This window comes from Triticum aestivum, chromosome 4A (assembly GCF_018294505.1).
Source record: "Triticum aestivum cultivar Chinese Spring chromosome 4A, IWGSC CS RefSeq v2.1, whole genome shotgun sequence".
NCBI lineage: Eukaryota > Viridiplantae > Streptophyta > Magnoliopsida > Poales > Poaceae > Triticum > Triticum aestivum.
In genome coordinates, this window is record NC_057803.1 from 726,120,583 (window position 1) to 726,141,033 (window position 20,451).

Genomic DNA, 20,451 nt, shown 5'->3' on the forward strand with positions numbered 1-20,451 from the left:
AAGATACCAGGCAATGTGAATGTGGATTACCAGCACACATGTATGGGCCTTTTAAGGAACAAATTAGATAACACTGGTGCATAACGAGGAACAGCTGTGATATAAACTAATCATCATAACATGTTAAAAAGAAGACCAAGAAGAATTGTATAGCCCGGAATTGGTAAAGAATGCATATGGCTGGAGTTATGGTGTCAATGGATCATAAATTGACAGGATTTGAACATTTGAGTTACCAAGACATGTCATATGGAGTTATCAGGGTGATTATAAAAAATTGAAGGAGTAATGAAAAAGTTCAGATGAATAACTACGAGTACAGTATTGTTTTGTAAGCATGACAATGAATTAAGGAAAATAAATAGGCAATGATAGGAGATGTACGTATCACGCGCTTACTAAAAGTCAGTAACAGATAACATCGGCTTTCAAAACTGACAAAGTTGCCAGGGGGGAGGAGGATGGACTTATCGTCTATGCTAGCATCGTACAAAATATTGTAGCGGACACAACAGAAACATATATTACGGGTACTGAAAGCACATATGTTCATTTACATCACACAAAGCATAGAAGTAATATTACATTCATCCATACACACGGAATGATAGAAAGTTCCAAACACATAAATAAAAAGAGCACACCAATGCACAAAACAATATGATGAACACTGACATATCTCAATCCATCACTCTTGCGGCATAAAAGCGAAGACACAAGGTCTTCACTTACCAGAGTTGTTGGGTGGCGGAGCCCAAGCAACCGGTTGAGCCTTGGTAACTTTCATCATTGCCTTGCCCTTCGAGTCAGCATCAACAGGAGCTGCGAGCCCTAGAACGGCGTCAGGGCCAGTAGCTGGTTCTGCAGGTGGTACTTGAGCAGAGGGCGCCGCCACAGGTGCTTCTGGTGCTGCAGGTGGTACTTGAACAGATGGCACCGCCGCAGGTGCTTCTGGTGCTGCAGGTGGTACTTGAGCCAACGTTGGTGCAGCTTGAGCCGTTGCAGTTGCTTCAGTAGATGGTGGCACTTGAGGACTCACACCAAAGATGGCATCCATCCCAAGAGAGCAGCTGGGTGGCGTAAAATTACCATCGTAGTTTCCAGCTCCAGGAGTGCTCAACTCCAATGCAGGGTCAGCTACAGCTTCAAAACATCACAAGTAACATACAGATAAGGAAAAAAGGCATCAGGAAGACATGTAGATGACATTGTATTTGTTAGTGCCAGAAACAATATCTCGAGTTATCATGTATTAGACAGACAAGTTATCAACATAAGAAAATTAAGTTACCAACCTGTGACAACAGGATTATCGGCATCATTCTTTTCACCTCCAGCTGTAGCCGTATCAGTAGGCATATTGTCTCTAGTACTTCCCACAACTTTTTCAGCTACAGCGGAAAAATATTAAACACATCGTCAACAAAAAACATCAAAAAATACAAGAAACAAAAAACAATTGTGAAGGCGAACAGAACTACCTTCACTTCCATCATGCGCTATATTAGGGACGACTTCATCTTCGCATTCAATAGCTACAGCCACGCTGGCGATATCTTCAACAGCAGCAGTAACAGTTGCCGCTGCAGCTAGCTGAAAAACAGCGTCATCAGAAACACCAGCCGATGTCACCGCAACAGCATCAGATGCACCCTCGCTAGATGCTGCTGCTTTTTCAGACAGAGATGTCGCCGTGGGAGATTCATCAAGATGGATAACTTCTGTTGTCTCCGATGACGTTGTCTGCGACAATGTTTCCCTTAGTCGTGGAGAGGATCTGGTCTTGGCGAATTTCACCTTTTTCACTGCACTTTTATCTTTTGAACGACTGAAAAAATCGGTACACAAGGGTAGTAGTGAGATTACACATGTTGTTAAACCTGAGTTATCACATGCTTCAATCAAAAAAGGATGTCACATACTTCAGGTATAAGTAGCATCCAGGGAAAAAATTACAAAGTTATCAAGGACTAGAAATATAAAGTTATCAAATCATATGAACAAAAAAATCAACAATTATTTTTGAATAACTGCAAACTAGATAGGTATGTGAACACCTTTTTCCTGGTACACTTGGAGAACCCTCAGCAGCAGCAACTTGTTTCATAGGTGCACTGAATGAAAAAAAATAACCAAATGTTACAAGCACATACAACTATCAAGATTGGAAACTCTAAATTACCAGGGGGGCAAAGTTGAGTTATCAATGTTCATCAACATGAGTTATCAGACAACAAGAACAAAATATCTGCTGAACATAAACGAAAGTAACAATTTGAATACCTTTTCACTGGTGCAATCCCTGAATCCTTAGCAGCAACAGATTGTTTGCCGGTGGCCCTGCAGATGAAAAATAAGCAAGTTGATCACCGGCATGAAATTACCCAAACTACCTTACTCAAACAACTGTATTTACCATGTTGTTTCAGGCACATAATTGATAAGAAGGACACTGGAAAATAATAATTCACCTGCGTGGGGCCTCCTTCCGCAAGGTCGACAGAGGGACGGAGGCACCGGTTCCCTTTTCAGCCACGCGTATACCAAGCTCCTGGACCACAACTTTCTTCACAGCTTCATGAATCTCAGATGTTGACAGTGCAATTGGTGAAGACGGCCTTTGCGATGGGCTGGCAGGCACAACTGGTGAAGTTGGACGGGGGGGGGGGTGATGGCACAGTTGGTGAAGCTGAACGGGGGGGGTGATGGTAGCCTCAGCTTCTTGCGCCTCTGGTAAGCCAAAATTTTCAAATGCTCAGCACCGCATCGCTTGACAGAAGAGTCAGTGGCCGCCTCAGCTTGCGTGTCTGTCAGACCTTGATGGCTAAGCCCTCGATCACCTGATTCAACGGATGCTGCATGAGATGTTCCAGTGAGTAAGATCTGAGACTCAACGAGGTTATCGCCGACAGGGCGGACAGGGGTGTCTTCAACATTTGGTCCTGTGCCATCATGTGCTTTGACAGTTGCACCATCAAGATGTGTGGTCTCATCATCAGCTGGGCCGCTGCCCATGTCTACATCCACGGTACCACTGCCTGAAGCAACAAAAGGATCTTTAGGGCGACGACGAACAACTCGATAGTCATCATCATCATCATCGGAGTCAGCGTCAGAATCAGAATCATCGCCTCCGTGATAATCTTCATCGCTATCAGAATCTTCAGCCACATTCTTTCCAGCACTTTCTGTCCGCCTGCCTTGCGATGACCGCATAGTCCTTGACATCGTACGGGCGGCAGAGGAGATAACGTTCAATCTAGCGTCTAGCTGACGGGATGCATGTGAATGGCCCTCATCATCTAAAGCGGTGAATGATTCCACAAGATTTCCTAGGATGCCAGCCATGGCGGACGTGAATCGAGCAACTATCTGAATTGATTTGGCAAATTTCTGTTCAACATAAAAAATGAAAAAAGAATGGAAATAACTAGTAAGCTATCACAAAAAATGTAACAAAAGTTATCATTAATATCAAGTTATCACAGGAATGCTACAATCATAATAATAAATGCAACCAAAAGTTATCATGATATCAAGTTATCACAGAAATGCTGCAAAGTTATCAAGGCATTGCACTAATAATTATCACATGGTTGCATCATAATTATTATTTTATATAGAGGATATGCCACAATGGAAATCATCTAGATTAGTAACGAGTGACAAGTTGGCAACAAATCAGGGTAACCACGATGGGTGCAAAAATAATTTATCAGCCAATGAAAGAACATAAAATAGCAACAAAAAAATCAAGAAACTAGGTTACATGCTCACCTCTTCACTGCAGCTTGGGGCAGTATGAACACGCATAAACTTGTCAAGACCTTCCAGACCACCAAACAGACAAAAATTCATGCCAAACTCAGGCTTCAACTGGAAAAAAATGTAGCTATCACAGATAAGTAACAACAAAAAAACAATGAAAATAAAATGCAGTTGCAAAGCAGACTGTGAACTGAAAAACATAGATATATATTACCGGTAGTTTCCCAACAGAAACTTTGTCAGCCTGAACATCCTTGTTGAGGACAAGAGTTATCAGCTTCTTTGTCCATACATTGATGGGAAAAGGACCATCAGGCAGTTCGATGCCAAGTCCAGAAAGATCAATCGCATGAATGTACAATAGCTGATAAGAAAAACACAAGCGCCATGGTAAACACTTACAAAAATCGGCCACAAAATGACAAAGAAAATGACAAATGACAAAAGAGAAGGTAAGAGGAAAGCATCGTCACTTACATTGTAGAGAAGAAGGCAACCCCTGGTAGGCTTGCGTTTCAGCAGCGCCTTGTGCAGCTCATCAGCAATAAATTTGGACCAATTGAGATTTTTAACACCATTAATGTCACGCTGCAATATAAAAAACAACACTGAAGTTCACCGAATGCACCACAAAAAATATGAAAGTTATCACACTGACATATAGTAAAGTTATCAGGCACACAAGAAAGAAAATGACATATTCACAAAAAAACTTACCAGCACAGCATACCAACGGGGGCTAACTTTGTTGGAGGTGCTCGGGGCAATGACTGTATTCCCCGCAAGCAGAAGCCACATACGCTTGAAAGTGTCATCAGAATTTTCAGAACCCTTTATGAGATCAACAAGATCAGTCATTTCAGGGGCATATCCGAGCTCGCCAAACAACTCAAGCCCTAACTCAATATCAGTTTCAGATGGGAGGTTGTAAGGGACACATTCCCTCCACGCGGCACACCCATAACACGATGCACGTATTCTTCATTGACCGGAAGCCTGCCTTGGCCTGGTACGACCACCTCACGCGAATTGGGGTTGTAGAGATCAGCAAGCCACACACTGAGATTGTTGAATAGATGGTCACATTGAATATTTCAAAGGCTAGTTAAATCCATATCATCAATGGCGCCCTTCCTGTCATCATTCATGTCCTTGCATGCTAGAAGAAGCGAACTGGGTGAGGCTTTGTTCCGCGGAGGAGGGCGTTTCGCCTTTTTCGAAGGAACCTCATCGATTCCATCGCCATCTCCTTTACGCTTCCTCGGCATTGTCTCCCTGACATGTAGGAAAAAAAGGAATACATTGTTTATAAAACCGGTGTTTGACAAATCAATAATACAGCTGATAATAGGAAACAAGCTAACTGCAAATTGGTCGCACATGCTAAAAAAAAGTAAAACAGATAGCACAGGTATATAAAAAGCATGTGAGACTGATAATTGAGGCACAATGCAATTGGTAAGTTACAACCAAATTACCAATGATAAGAAATAGCATTCACACATACTCATTAATAACCCAACCAAAACAAAATGAATGAGAAATAAGCGTTGTGCTGCATATAGTTAGTCTAGCAAAAACTTATGGTAACTACGGTAAGATGACAGAGGTAAGTGTAAAACCATCACCATGATAATTCAACCATAACAAGACAACACTGATAAATAACAGAGTTTAAAGCATCTGGTAATTTGAGTGCAATATAGTTGGTAAGTTCAATATAGACATCATGATAATTGAACAGAACAAGACATAACAAGCAAATCAAGCATTGTAAACAAGCTAATTGGAGCAGCACAAAAGCCTAATCAATGGACATACCGCATCTAACAAAACCAACATAAAACAACATTATGTGAAAAAACTTAGGGTTGCTTTTTAAATCCTCATCCACTGATGCACAACTTGAAATCCATAAACACCAAACATTATTGGATGTCCTAAACAACCACATCCACAACAGTAACACCATAACAAAATCCCTATTAGAACCAGCCACACTTACCACCACTAAGACCTATCCACACCCACGATTACCACAAAATTTAATCAGATGTCCGAATCATATTCAAACTGAACTTAGAAGGCGACATAACCTAGCCTAATAGCAACAACAACCGCCAGAATCAAAGAGTCCGAGCACCAAAAATCAACGGCGAAGCATGGAGGCGGAGCAACAGGAAATACATAGCGGGGCGGGTGGATGGGTGGGGGAATGGGGGATGCGCTGCTCAACGTCGACTCAGAAATTAGAAGCGGGCCTTAATCTAACCTAATAGGAACAACAATCTACCAGATTCGACGGCTCCAACCTAAATCAATGGCGGACCAGAGCGGCGGAGCAAAAAGAGGAAGGAAAACAGGGCGGGGAATGCGTTCCTCACCGCGGATTCAGACGCCGTCCGCCGCGAACCGGAACGAGGGGGAGGGCCACCAGCAGCAACCGTCACGCACGAGGGGGGGGGAGCGAGAGGAGATTCGAATGGACAGCCCGAAGCAGAGGAAGAAGAAGTAGTGCGGGCGAACGGCGAGAGGGGGCGAGTGGGGATCGTGGCATTGGGCGATATGGGCGGTTCCAGTGGACCCATTAGTCAGCGAGACACAGCGATGGTAACGGCTACCGCCACCGCGCTGCGCGCACCAGGGGCGACGCGGGCTGTTGGATCCGGATCGGACGGCTATCGAGTCGTGCGGATTTGAAGCAAACGGCCAGTTGACTGGTGGATAGATTTATTGATCATTTTTATACTGATAAAGAGGTGTGGACAAGACTTGGCATATTACTACGTAGTCGTTTATTTTCCATCGAGCCTTATGCGATATATGGATCTAACAAATGAAAATAATTATCAGCACCACTACCTTAGCAGTTACTACATCTCTACAAGTTTACCAAGTTTACCTAATCTAGGGGTAACAATACTGAAAAAAATGTGCCAGCTAGCTTAACTCAAATGGATCAGAGTTCAGATTAATAGTTACTAGCTAAACAGCTAGGACAGCAATAAGAAGCAGCATAAGATCAGCAATGAATAAACAAAATCTGACTTTGCTCACTAGCAAAATAGGTTGTGCACCTGAACATTACACAGCAAACTAAAGTCCAGAACAGAAGCAGAAGCCTATGCCATTGCCACCAATAGATCAGGTCATGCTGTAATCTATTTGCTGCGGAATTTCAAAAATTTCAGTGCAGAACCAAAATCATCACCTACAACAGCTGAATTGACTTGTGAATCCTAGGGTTCTTGCGCTTGAGCGGAGAGGGGATGAGAGAAAGGGAAGCAATCGGCTGAATCAGAGAGGGCGGCAAGCACAGATACCTGACGACGGGAAGAGAAGAGGGAGAGACGCCGATGATGGCGACGGCGTCAACACGGCGATGCGGCGGCGGTATGCTCCGGCGCCCGACGACTCCGCCGCACTCTCTGTTTTGGAGCAGGGCAGCAGAGCAGGTGTCGGCAAGTGGGGATGAGGTGAACCCGACAGCTTGAGCTGGGCTTGGGCCTCATCGGTGCTACCAAGTTAAAACAAAGCCCGCACCGTTTTAGTGTGCCTGCTGTTTTTTTTTGTTTTTTCTCTTTCCTTCTTTCCTACTATAGTTTTCTGCTGGTTTTGTTTTCATTTTTGTTCTATTTTAGATTTCTTCCGGATATTTTTTAGTTCCGTCTCACTTTTATATATTTTTTTTCTGCCTAAATTAATATTGTTCATGCAATGTGTTGCTCTTTTGTGTGTGAAAAGGATCTAGAAATATTATAGAAGTTTAGCAGAAGTATACAGTGTCCTCAACATAATAAAAATTACATTTAGGTGCCTAGACCATGGAACGACCACTAGCGTCACAAGCCGTCGAGGTGCCGCTGTCGTCGCTCCCTTATTGGAGCAGACCTAATCTTATCAATGACAACCAGGAAGTCTTCGTGCATGTGCCCCTAATGACCATCATCCTATAACTATAGTCATTGCCGTTGAATCATTGAATCGACCAGAAGCATTTGACGCCATATGTCGCCATCACGAACACCGGTGAGAAATCCTTACTTCATCACCCCAAGGACACGACAGAAATGTACGCCCGAGCTCCATCGAATACGTTCTAACATACGAACATGAGAAGAATCGGAGCCCAGAAGACCAATCAAAGGTGAGACGCCGCCATCCTCCTAAACATCGTCCCCACGAGAAAAAAAAAACTTAAACTACTAGCCAGAGGCAAGATTCCGGGATTCCCCTTCCGCCATCGACCCGTCGGGGAGGCAAGCAAAAGGGCATAGAATCCACGGGTTGGTCGACGGAGCTGGAAGTGATTAGATCTATAGCTGCCGCTGCCACTTGCGTGGAGCACAGGGAAAGATAAGTCATACAACATGTTGCTCTTAAATACCAGTTTCTTCAAATACAAAATGAAAGCAAAATCCAAAGAAAATCAAAAGAAAAAGAAAAGGCCAAAATCCAGGGTGTTACACCCATGCATCGCTGGGATCACGCAGTGGCTAGACGAGGAAGGCATGATATGGAGGAAAGCGGGCTTATTTAGATTGGACGACTAGGGTTTTCCTGTGGAGGTCGCAATGCGGGTAGTTAGTGAGTAGTTAGCCTGGATACCTATGAACGGTGGCAGGTGGCGGAACGCCCCCGTTGTAAATATGTTTGTATGTTGTGGATCTTGGGAGTCTTCCCATCCCTCTTTAATGAATGATACACACACTCATGTGTATTCGAGAAAAATGTTTGCCACGCTACACCGTAGAAATTTTCCACATGTTCGTGGATTGCCTTGTTGAACTGTCATGAAATGGAAGAGAAAAAATGTCCACATGTTCAAGAATTGCCATGCTAGCATAAGAGGATTGTCATATTACAACAAAAATATTTTCTATAGTATAACAGAGAGATTTTCCATGCGTGCCCATGAAATGCCATGCTACAACAGGGCGAATTGACATGCTACATCATGAAAAATGTCATGCTATGAGAACCAACCAATAGTTGGATGGTTAGGAGGGTAGTGGTACTCCTGTCCACCAGGGATCAAACCCTAGGTTTGACACTTTGGTGTTGTTTAAACTACAATCAATCATAATAGCATTGATCCCTCGTCACTGGCTGTCTGTGACAACGGGTAAGTGATGAGCACTAGCACTGGCCGTCCGCCTTGGTGCGTCTGTGATAAGCATTTTGGGGCTCGACGGGATGATTATCACATACGGGTCTAAAATCAAATGTATGTGATATCGTGTTCTTCAGTCAGAAATGGACCAATATTTACCACTGAATGGCTGTTTTTCAGTCAAAAATGGATTACGGCGTCGTCCGCATCGGCAGAGTTGCAGCGGATTAGAGTTTGACGACTGCGTCCGAACCTTGCTTATGATACCAATGTTGAAAATTATGGGCTATGCGGTCTACCCTCTAATTTCTCTGCCGTTTTCGTGGTGCTGCTCACAATGCATAATGAGGCTAGAGGATAGAGACCTATTTATAGACTCCACTTCCAGGTGTTTTAATATTCCACCTGTTTTCGAAAAGATCCGTATAACTCCTGAACAATGTTACCAATCACGTTAAAACATGTCAGTTTTCCGAGTCTAAACGTACTAGTCCCTAGCACACATGTGTGAGTCATGTGCCATGATTAGATTGCATATGTAAGATCAACTTCCAATCTTAATCATGTGGGTCAACAGCCTGCAGAGCTGATCCTGCAAAACAAACCCAGCTCTTCCACCCTGTGATGTCCCGGGAAAAAAACATACATACATATAAAATTCTCGTAGAGTCAACTCCTATCAATTCCTCTTATGTATTCCATCACAGTTCTCCTCGGCACCTCGACTATTAGTTCCTCGAGTGAAATTCTGCATCAATTATTCCCTGTCACAAACATTAATAATATGAATAATTCCAAATTGAGTTAAGTAAATTATAATCATGTTGAATAAATGTTGAAAGCCACATAAATATCCAACAAAGTCTGCGTACAGAACGTTGGTCAGTACTAAACAGAGAAGAGGGTTAGATGGATTGGCTGGGTCCTCTAGCTAGTGGCAACACCCAAGAGGGATCATGGAAAGCTTTGTGGCACGTCCAAGTACCAGCAAAAATTCGTATGTTTTTGTGGAGACTGTCCAAACATTCCCTTCCTACCGAGGATGTGCGGTCCCATCAGCATATGTCTCCCACCAATGCATGTGGCCTGTGTGGCGCCTTGGACTCATGGCGACACTCCCTTCTTCAGTGCAGGGTCTCTAGGTGCACATGGGCACTTGTTGATGAGGAATTGGGCTATAATCTGATTGCTACTAGCGAGCCTAGTGCTTAGAGCTGGCTGTTCACCTTGCTGGAGACGTTCCTCATGACCAGTTTGTGAAAGTAGCAGTAACTCTTTGGGCGATTTGGTCGGCTCGGCGCAAGGCCATCCACGAGGGGATTTTCACATCACCGCATGCTACACACTCTTTCGTCAATCGCTTTATTCACGAGCTTGTCATGGTACAGGACAGAAGCCCGAGATCACCCTTGCATGCCTCAGTTGTTCCAAGGCCACGGGTGATACAGCGACCAAAGGCTCCGCCGGAAAATTATGCCAAAATACACGTTGATGCAGGAGTTAGAGCATCAAGAGGCGGGTCAGCAGCAGCGATTTGCAAGGACAGAAACGGAAATTACTTGGCAAGTTCGGCATTGGTTATCGTGGGAGTCCATGACCTAGCAACCTTGGAGGCGACTGCCATCCGAGAGGCTATATCTTTGGTAGAGGATCTGTAGCTTCATAACTCTATGATAGCATCAGATTCAAAACAGGTTGTTGGTTGACATCTTGAAGGGCAACTCCTTTTTCTTGTAGTTTTACGTTTGAGAGTCGAGCAGTTAATTTAGAAGCACATAGCTTAGCTAAATTTTCTCTTTCTTTAGCTTTAGGGTGTCATGTGTGGTTTGGCCAACCTCATGACCCGGTAGGTATCTCACTGTCTGTGGACTATGATCAATAAAATTTGGCTTTACCCCTAACAAAACTGACCGCACATTTAAACCCTGGTTTCGCCTTTTCCTGGTTTGTCCCTCATGTATGTGTGCGACCATTCCGTGGTCGGCCACGATACAGTACTGTTGCTACCCGAGGTGACCAACTAACGGCAGCGCAATGTCTTATTTATAGCGAGACCTAGCATGCCCTCGCCTCAGGCGCGTCACTAAATTAGCCGACTTTGTGCACAAGAAGACACTGGGCCTCATTTTTCTTTTGTTTTTCACGTTTTTTGTTTTTGTTTTTTATTTCTTTTTTTTACTTTTCTTTATGCTTTTAAATATTCTATAATATATATATTTAAAAACACTTTACACGAAACAAGTGAAAATATATTAACCAAATATTTATTAAAGTGTTAAATGTGTATAGAAAATATGTTTCTGATGTATACAAAAAAATACTATCATAGAAATGTTGACTGTGCATTTTAAAAATGTGAAAAGTGTGCCAATAAATATATTCCTGATGTGTATCAGACAAATATTCCTGCTGTATACAAAAATGTACAAAGTACATTAAATAAAAGTAGACACCAAAACAGATATTTTCACAGTTTTAATTATGTATGTGAAAAAACTTAAAAAACGTATATAGAAATGTTCGTGATGACTACAAAAAAATGTAGGTTGTGTGTGAAAAATGTTTATTGTCTTTAATAAATGTTCATTGTGTATTTAAAAAATATTGACCATCTATTCAAAAAATGTTAATACTGTAACTGAAATATATTGAACACATATTAAAAAGATGATTTAGATCTGATTTTTTTTTGGAATGTGTACGCGGAAAACTAGACATAAAAAAGATATGTTTGAAAAATCTTAACCATCTATTTTAAAATGTTAAATGTGTGTATAAAATATGTGCCTGATGCACATGAAAATGTTGAATGTGTACTATTTTTTTACATGTGTAAAAAATAAACATATGAAAATCAACAAAGAACGAAGTAAAATGAAAAACCAATAATGAAATGAAATGTACCACTGTTTTTTGTTGAAGTCTGGTTGGATTTGTACACGTAGTTTCTCCTGTTCATGTAGAGGCATAGTAGTATCTAGTATCAATATCACATAGTCCATGTTATGTAATTGTAGTCTGGCCTGAGATGGAGTACAACCGGCGGGCTCACATAACTTTCCATTTCATTATTCTTTTGTGATCTACCTCTCTATGTAATGTTGTTTCATCGGAGTACTGATATGTTGTAGTTGTAACCAAATTGATCACGCTCACTATCTATGTCTTTTTCGTGTAAATTTCTTGTTACGTGTTATTTTTCCAAAAGTTAAGAATGCCCGGTAGAAAACTGAAAAGCAAAAAAAGAAAAACCATCTAACAAGAAAAAAATGCCTCCAAAAAGGCAAAAATAAATAAACCAGAAAGAACATCCTGAGCGCGACATGTGGCGGCGGCTGATAGCGCCGTAGGTGACCTTTGAGGGCAGATACTATTTGACGCCCTCAGGCGTCAAAAGGATGGTTCTTTGCTGAAGCTATTCATCACTTGGGCCGGCCCACGTACAGATTCGGTTCGCTGCTGTTTCCTTGTTTCTTGCGGGGTTTATTTTTTCGGTTTTATTTCATGTTTTTTTTGCTTCGAGTTTTTTCACTGTTCTGTCCGGGTTTCAGTTTTTTTTTCTGTTTTGGTATCTTTTTTCCTTTAATTTTCTTTGTTTTACGTTTCCTTCTGTTTATGCTTTTAAATACTCTATAATATGTATTAAAAAACAGTTCCAAACATGCGAAAAAATATTACCCAAATATTTATAAAGTGTTAAATGTTTATAGAAAATATGCTTTTGATGTATAAAAAAATCTATAGCAAACATATATAATGAGTATGAAAAAAGTTGATCATGTATCTTAAAAAAATAGTAAAGAATTTTAAAATGTTAAATGTGTATAAAAATGTTTGTCGTGTATATGAAAAATGTATACAGGAACCAATGTGTATGAGAAAAAAATGTGGATCTTTCATTTAAAAAATGTGAAACGTGTATAAAAAATATATTCCTGATCATCAAACAAATAATCCTTCTGTATAAAAATGTACAAAGTACATTAAATAAAAGTAGACATAGAAACATATTAAGAAATTGGTCAATGTATACTATAAAATGTCCATTTCAGTATTTAAAATCTGATCAGTAGCTTTCACAAAACAACGACTGTATTTAAAAAATCAATGTATATATAGAAATGTTGAATGTTTCCTTAAAAAGGATTTGCCGCTGTACTTTGAACTTCAAGTCTGGCGCTGCATTTTTAACGTTCGAGGTCGATTGCCTGGCTAGCCTCACTAGAATCCAGCATGAGGTCGGAGGTTCCATCCCACGCATGCGCTGCTTCTTTTTTTGAATTTCCGCTCACGGCGTGATGATTGGGCCTGCCCGTGTGCACGTCGCTTAAGCGAAGCCGCAACGATCGCACGCACACAGGCGGTGTATAGGAGCTCTCACCTTTGGGTCTCTAGTGCGCCCCTTTTCTTCCCGATTTTTTCAATCTTTGTGCCCTAAAATGGGTCGGCCTGACACTGTTTACGTCAACACGAGAGAGTCTGGACCTGGGCATCTCCCGGCCAGGATGGCCTTAAAAAGCCAGTCCACAAAATCCCAAGCCCAGGCCTGGCCCGGCCCAGCCCGCAGCCAACCAAAAAGGCTATTTTGTCTGCTAGAAAGAATAAAATAGCTAATTTCGGGGCTATATAATACTCTCTCCGTTCCTTAATATAAGGTGTATAGATTTTTGAGAAAAAATCCGAAATATAAGGTGTATTGCGTTCCATCACTTGTTTGGATAAATTTTTTATGGATTTGATTACATTTCCTTGTATTAGGCAAGATCCTCTATTTTCTCATGTCAATTAGTCAGGTGTAATCTCGCCCAAAATTTGTGAAATTTACCCTCCACGTGCGTTCTTTAATTTCCGTGCCAAAAACTATACACCCTATATTCAGGAACGGAGGGAGTACTATATAAGACCTATTTTTCGTAAAATATATTTAAAAATAGGTTTTACCTGGCTTTTCATGGGCTTCAGCCCGGGCTTGGCGGGAAAAGTGAAGCCCGAGCCCGGCCCGGACGTCGGGCTTCACGCGTCGGGCTACCCGAGAGCAACTAGTTGGCGAGCTCTCCTTCGGGACCCTCCTAACGATCACTTGGTGGGCTGAGAGCACTCCTTTTGGTTTTTGTTTTTTTTATTGTTTCGCACAAGTTTTTGACTTTTTAAACAGTTTTTTCTGGTGTTTTTTGACTTTTTGGTTTTTCACCACTCTTCCTTAGCTTTTGAAAAAAAAACAATTTTTTTTGCATGAATAAACATGTTTTTTCCTTCCCCGCAAGAGGCACGGTCATGCCTCTAGGAAACGGAAAAACCACGCTTTTTATGTTTTTTTTTCCGCCAGAGGCACGGTCATGCTTCTTAGAAACGAAAAAAATCCGCACTTTTTATTTTTTCTTTCACGAGAGGCACGGTTTGCTACCGCGCGGGCATGGTTGTGTTTTCGCGAGAGGCATGGTTGTGGCTCTCAGAAATAAAAAAAATATGTTTTTCCACTACAAGAAATATGTCAACTTATGACCTTCTGTCAGTGACCCTAGAGGAATTGGTCATAGATTTATGACCATTTGAGACCAATTGGTCAAAAGCTGTTCGAGGGGCTCCAAACCCTAAACCATTGCGACCATTTTGGTCAGAAAGGTCATAATTTCCTTACATGAAATGGTCATAAAGCTAACAGCGCTAGTCCACTGCCTTATTTCTAGTTGTTAACGACCAATATAGATGGTCATACCCTTGTAAATTGTGGTGGGTTGCTATGACTAGGCGCCACCTCATCAGTTTTGCCTATGTGTCATGTCCATGTGGCAGTTTTTGCCCTAGGTTGTGAAGCAACCTATATTTCTGTCATTCCCAAAATTCCCAAAAAAATCTCATAAATTCTTTGGGTCATATCTTCGTCAAATATGTAAAAACCTTCCTTGCCTAGTTCAAAAATAATTCAAAAATATTCATTTTCCTATTCTGTTCAGAGTAACAGTTTGTGAAGGAAGTACCACTTTGGCATGTCCAAATAGTATCCATTTTCTACAGTGCTTTCCTATGCCCAAATAACCATCCTCCACCAAATGCCAGCTCAATCCATTCATTATTTTGAGCCGAGCTTCAACATTCGTATTTATGTCCAGTGTGGTGGTTTGCAAAGCAAGTACCACCTAGGCTCCTCCTTTTGAGCTGAAAATTTGTGAAAACGGTCTTCTTAGTAACTGATCATCCTCAGCCAAAACTCACGCCCATTAGCCATGTACATTTCCCGTACCGCTAATCAAACACTTGGCTGCTAATTCATGTTTGAGCATCGATTGGTCTCCTCGTGAGAATCTTATGTTGTAATTTTCTTCCTAGCACCAACCTGGGGAGTGCCCAACCCACTAGACATGCCTAGGCCGCCCAGAACACATGGCAACGCCACGGTCACGCGGTGACCACGCGGCGGGCATGCGAGTTTACGCGCTCTAGAGTTGGGGCCCTCGGCCACCGCCCAAACCTCGACGTATCGCCACCAAACCATGTATTTATGATTAAATAGGTCCTTATGTAACTAGAAATGATTTTTGGAAAAAATAAATAGCAAACTATGAGGCAGCTGCAGTTCAAATTTGACCCGCTTCCATCTGAATCGGCAGAAATTTGTCTTTTTCACGAGAGGTGGATCAAAAATTTTTACACCAGACCATTTTGTCAATTGTGCATTAAATATGGCCTAGTATTTTATAAAAATGATTTGGTCCAATTTTGCAACAATTATTTGGTAGTTCCTTCACAAAAAAACCTCCTTTCGGGCACTCGAAAAATGGAAAATGGTTTTTTCGTCCAACGAAAATGAAAACTTCCTTAGGCAACATTGTTTGCTATTCCAATATGCACCCTTGTGCACAATATGAGATCATTTGAACAAACTATGCCATGAATGTGGCCATAAGATTGATCATTTGGCTTGAAAGCCATGAATCTTCACACTTGATAGCTCATTTCTGAGAACACTTTTTTAAAATAATTACCGTATTACAAGTTTATTATTTTTCCTGGAAACTTGGTCACATATAATGACACAATGCGAAGGTTTTCCAATTTTTTGATTTTTTTTGAATTTTTTATGCCCGTTTCAAAATGCGTCAAAACGGCGGGCTTGACCGTTCCTAGCTAGTGCTTGAATCTTGGAATTTTTTGGTGTTTCTATGATTAAATAGATACTTATGTACCTAGAAATGATTTTTGGGAAAAATAAAGAGAAAACTATGAGGCAGCTACAGTTCAAATTTGACCCGTTTCCAACTGAATCGACGACAATTTGTCTTTTTCATCAGAGGTGGATCAAAACTTTTTTCACCCAACCATTTTGTCAATTGTGCATTATATATGGCCTAGTATTTTAGAAAAATGATTTGGTCCAATTTTGCAACAATTATTTGGTAGTTCCTTCACAAAAAAAACCTCATTTCGGGCACTCGGAAAATGAAAAATGGTTTTTTCGTCCAAAGAAAATGAAAACTTCCTTGGGCAACATTGTTTGCCATTCTAATATGCACCCTTGTGCACAATATGAGATCATTTGAACAAACTATGCCATGAATGTGGCCATAAGATTGATCATTTGGCTTGAAAGCCATTGATCTCCATACTTGATAGCTCGTTTCTGAGAACACTTTTTTAAAATAATTGCCGTATTACAAGTTTGTTATTTTTCCTGGAAAATTGTCCACATATAATGACACAATGCGAAGGTTTTCCAATTTTTTGATTTTTTTTTGAATTTTATGCCCGTTTCAAAATGCGGTCAAAACGGCGGGAATGACCGTTCCTAGCTAGTGGTTGAATCTTGGAATTTTTTTGGTGTTTCTATGATTAAATAGATACTTATGTAACTAGAAATGATTTTTGGAAAAAATAAATAGCAAACTATGAGGCAGCTACTGTTCAAATTTGACCCGCTTCCAACTGAATCGACGGCAATTTGTCTTTTTCACGAGAGGTGGATCAAAACTTTTTTCACCCAACCATTTGGTCAATTATGCATTAAATATGTCCTAGTATTTTATAAAAATGATTTGGTCCACTTTTGCAACAATTATTTGGTAGTTCCTTCACAAAAAAACCTCCTTTCGGGCACTCGGAAAATGAAAAATGGTTTTTTCGTCCAAAGAAAATGAAAACTTCCTTAGGCAACATTGTTTGCCATTCTAATATGCACCCTTGTGCACAATATGAGATCATTTGAACAAACTATGCCATGAATGTGGCCATAAGATTGATCATTTGGCTTGAAAGCCATGAATCTTCACGCTTGATAGCTCGTTTCTGAGAACACTTTTTTATAATAATTGTCGTATTACAAGTTTGTTATTTTTCCTGGGAACTTGGCCACATATAATGACACAATGCGAAGGTTTCCCATTTTTTTGATTTTTTTGAATTTTTTATGCCCGTTTCAAAATGCGGTCAAAACGGCGGGAATGACCGTTCCTAGCTAGTGGTTGAATCTTGGAATTTTTTTGGTGTTTCTATGATTAAATAGATACTTATGTAACTAGAAATGATTTTTGGAAAAAATAAATAGCAAACTATGAGGCGGCTGCAGTTCAAATTTGACCCGCTTCCAGCTGAATCGGCGAAAATTTGTCTTTTTCACGAGAGGTGGATCAAAACTTTTTACACCCAACCATTTTGTCAATTGTGCATTAAATATGTTCTAATATTTTAAAAAGTTGATTTTGTCCAATTTTACAACAAATATTTTGTAGGTCCCTCACAAAAAACTCATTTTGGGCACTTGAGAAATGAAAAATGAATTTTTAATCAGCTAGACCAATTTTTTAGTCAATTACGACCAATTTAGATGGTCATGACATCATAGCCGTGTGCTGCATTTTAATTGGTCTGTGGGCGTTTCACGCGGATCGTGGATGGACACCGTCGGATGCTCGCGAATCCAACGGCAGTCCTCACCGCAAGCCCACCTAAGGCAAAACCCTAGTCCTCGTGGACATTTTCCATCCACCCCCCCGCCTCCATTCTTTGTCCCCTCGCTCTCTTCTCCGTCCGCGCACGCCTCCCCTCCCTGCTCCCTCCCATGGCGAACCCCGTCGCCTCCCCTCTCCTCCTCCACTCCCCGACCTTCCCGCCCCGCTGCCTCACCACCCCCCAGCACCACGGCCTCCACCACCAATCCGCCATGCCGTCCTCGCTCCGCTGCCGCCGCCACCTCCATCGCCATCTCCCTCTCTCCCTCTCCCCGATCTCTGAGCCAGCCACCACCCATGGCGCCAGCCAGAGCAGCCACCAGCTATGGCGACGGCGAGGCTAGAGGCCGCCGGATCCAGGATCAGGGTGGCGCATAGCCCCTCCTCCCGTGAGATCCTCTGCATCGAGCAGCTCCTCTGCACGCTGCACCTTGTCCCCATCCAGATCAAGCAGTTCCTCTTTGTCCGCTCTACCAATCCCCTCCGTCAGCTGTTGCTACGCAGTACACTTCCACCGCTTCCGCCGCCTCCCAAGTCGCCGTCCTCCTGATCCCCTCCCCTTCCCCTTCCTCTGCTCTGGACACCCCATCTCCGTCGAGCCGGGCGCCCCATCCACCTCTAAGGGCGTAGACGGCGTTGGCGTATGAGCAATGGCGCCGCCCGGATCGCGACGGTGGGCGTACGTGCGGATAATGGCCGGCACCATCGTCGGCGGCGGCCTCGGCTTCTATGTCATGCTCCGCATCGAGACCTCCTACAAGGTACGGCAACTCCCGTCGCACCAACCTGCCGCGATCTGTGGACCATTTGGTCGAAGCCGCGGTGCTTACTCCCGCTTTTCTTTGTCGTGTGCAGGTGAGGATGGAGGAGAGGCTACGTCGATGGCAAGCTGGAGTGCCTCTACCATGGCTGGCAGTTGGACGGCCAGGGCAAGTGCGTCAAGATCCCACAGATCCCACCATTCCACACTTCTTTTCAGTCTGTTGTGTTCGTGTGAGTATGTATTATGATATGGTTGTCCAAACTATTTCCATGCATTAAATTGTCACAGCGATGAAGAGCTGCTAAGCCAGGGCCTCTCATTGAATGATGATTTGCAGCGTGTTCTAGCAAAACATGATGCAATTGCTGTAGGCATAGCTGTTCGGGTAGAAAAGCCAAAACTACCACAGGCCCCTGTGAATAGTTCCCCACCAGCAAAGCCAGAGGGGCCAAAAGAGCCAACTCAAATGTACTCACGTTTGATTGTTCTCATGAATAATCATCTGTCCAATACATGATGTGATCCGTTCTGAAATTGTGCTAGTTGTTTAGTTTCGCCAGGTTAACTGTATACATCAGATCCATCATTCATACTCAGGTTGACTGTATGACATACTACTGCAATTTGCACTAGCCTAGCTCTGATTTTTTTTGCTAGGAATAGAATTGACATGCTGCTAGTGTCCATTTAGCAGTTCTTTTACTATGTTTTGGCCTAGTCTTGTTCACGTGTATAATAAGCATCCTGAATGCTCATTTAGCAGTGTATAAATAACACTGCTAGTTTTGTTCACGTGTATTCAGATTAATACACTGTGTTATTAAACTGCACAATGCTCATCCTGTTGGCTACTTGTCGATGTTCTCCGCATAACTATAGGCTGCCATGTCTTTTCCACTTTCCTTTAAGCTTTCTGTAATGCTAACTTTACGGTAACCCTATAGTTTGTTGGCTGTTGGAACCCAGCAGCGGCGCTTCCATTTTAACACATGTACTAGTGTGCTAAAACTTGCAAAAGACACAAATCTTGAACTTTCTTTATCGGCTTGTTGCTACTGCTCCTTGTGTACAATGATTGATGTTGCTCTAGCTAGTGTTGTAGAGGAAGAAAGAGGATGTATTTATATTACTTGCTTCTGCTGCTTATATATAGACATGTATGTATGTTTACTTCATTTCTTCCTTGTTTCTCCGATCCCCTCCTAATGAATTTGTTTGTTCGATTTGGATTTGCAGGCTCGTCCCTGGACCAGATGTTCAAGTACAGCCTCATCCACCGCATCGACCTGGAGTCAGGTATGTAGTCGTCTTGTTGAACAAATCGGACAGATGCTTCATGGCCTAATGCTTGATGCTAAGCATTAATACATGGATCTGTAGCGGTCTAGATGAAGAGCGTGATTTGATTTGTTTGGGTTTGAATTGATCGTGTGTGTGTGTGTGTGTGTGTGCGCTTAAGTTACTACTGTACTGTTCCTTTATGTCCTGCTACAGTTTGACACTATTAATTAGGCTTGCTGGACATGTCATGGTACAAGCCTTTATCTTTTTTAGCATCAAGAAATGTTTATCTACTGTAAAGTACTATTAATTAGGATACGACAGTAACTATAACAACAGTAACTGTTTGGAGAAATGACTCCAAACAGAGTTGCATAATTACCAATGATACATTTTTTCTAATTTTTGCATGAGAACAAACTGGTGTAGCAAGCTGGACTATGCATCCATGAATCAGGAAGTAGCATATTCAGTTTTGCTAATAGAAAATAAATGTATTAAAAACTTTAAAAACTGCATAATAAGTACTTGTTCATGTTTGGTTTTCTCTAAACTTTGTTTGTATGATTGAGGGCAAATTTACT

General features: G+C 41.9%; 1 protein-coding gene across 1 annotated transcript; it reads right to left on the bottom strand.

The window, feature by feature from the left end:
• Positions 1-2,507: 2,507 nt before the first annotated feature.
• On the bottom strand, positions 2,508-4,626 carry LOC123084426 (uncharacterized). Its single transcript, XM_044506036.1, has 5 exons — positions 4,486-4,626; positions 4,246-4,356; positions 3,983-4,132; positions 3,778-3,876; positions 2,508-3,393 (listed from the first exon to the last, which is right to left on the bottom strand). The coding sequence occupies exons 1-5, from the start codon at positions 4,624-4,626 to the stop codon at positions 2,569-2,571; spliced, it is 1,326 nt and encodes a 441-aa protein (XP_044361971.1). The 3' UTR covers positions 2,508-2,568.
• Between the last annotated feature and the right edge of the window lie 15,825 nt (positions 4,627-20,451).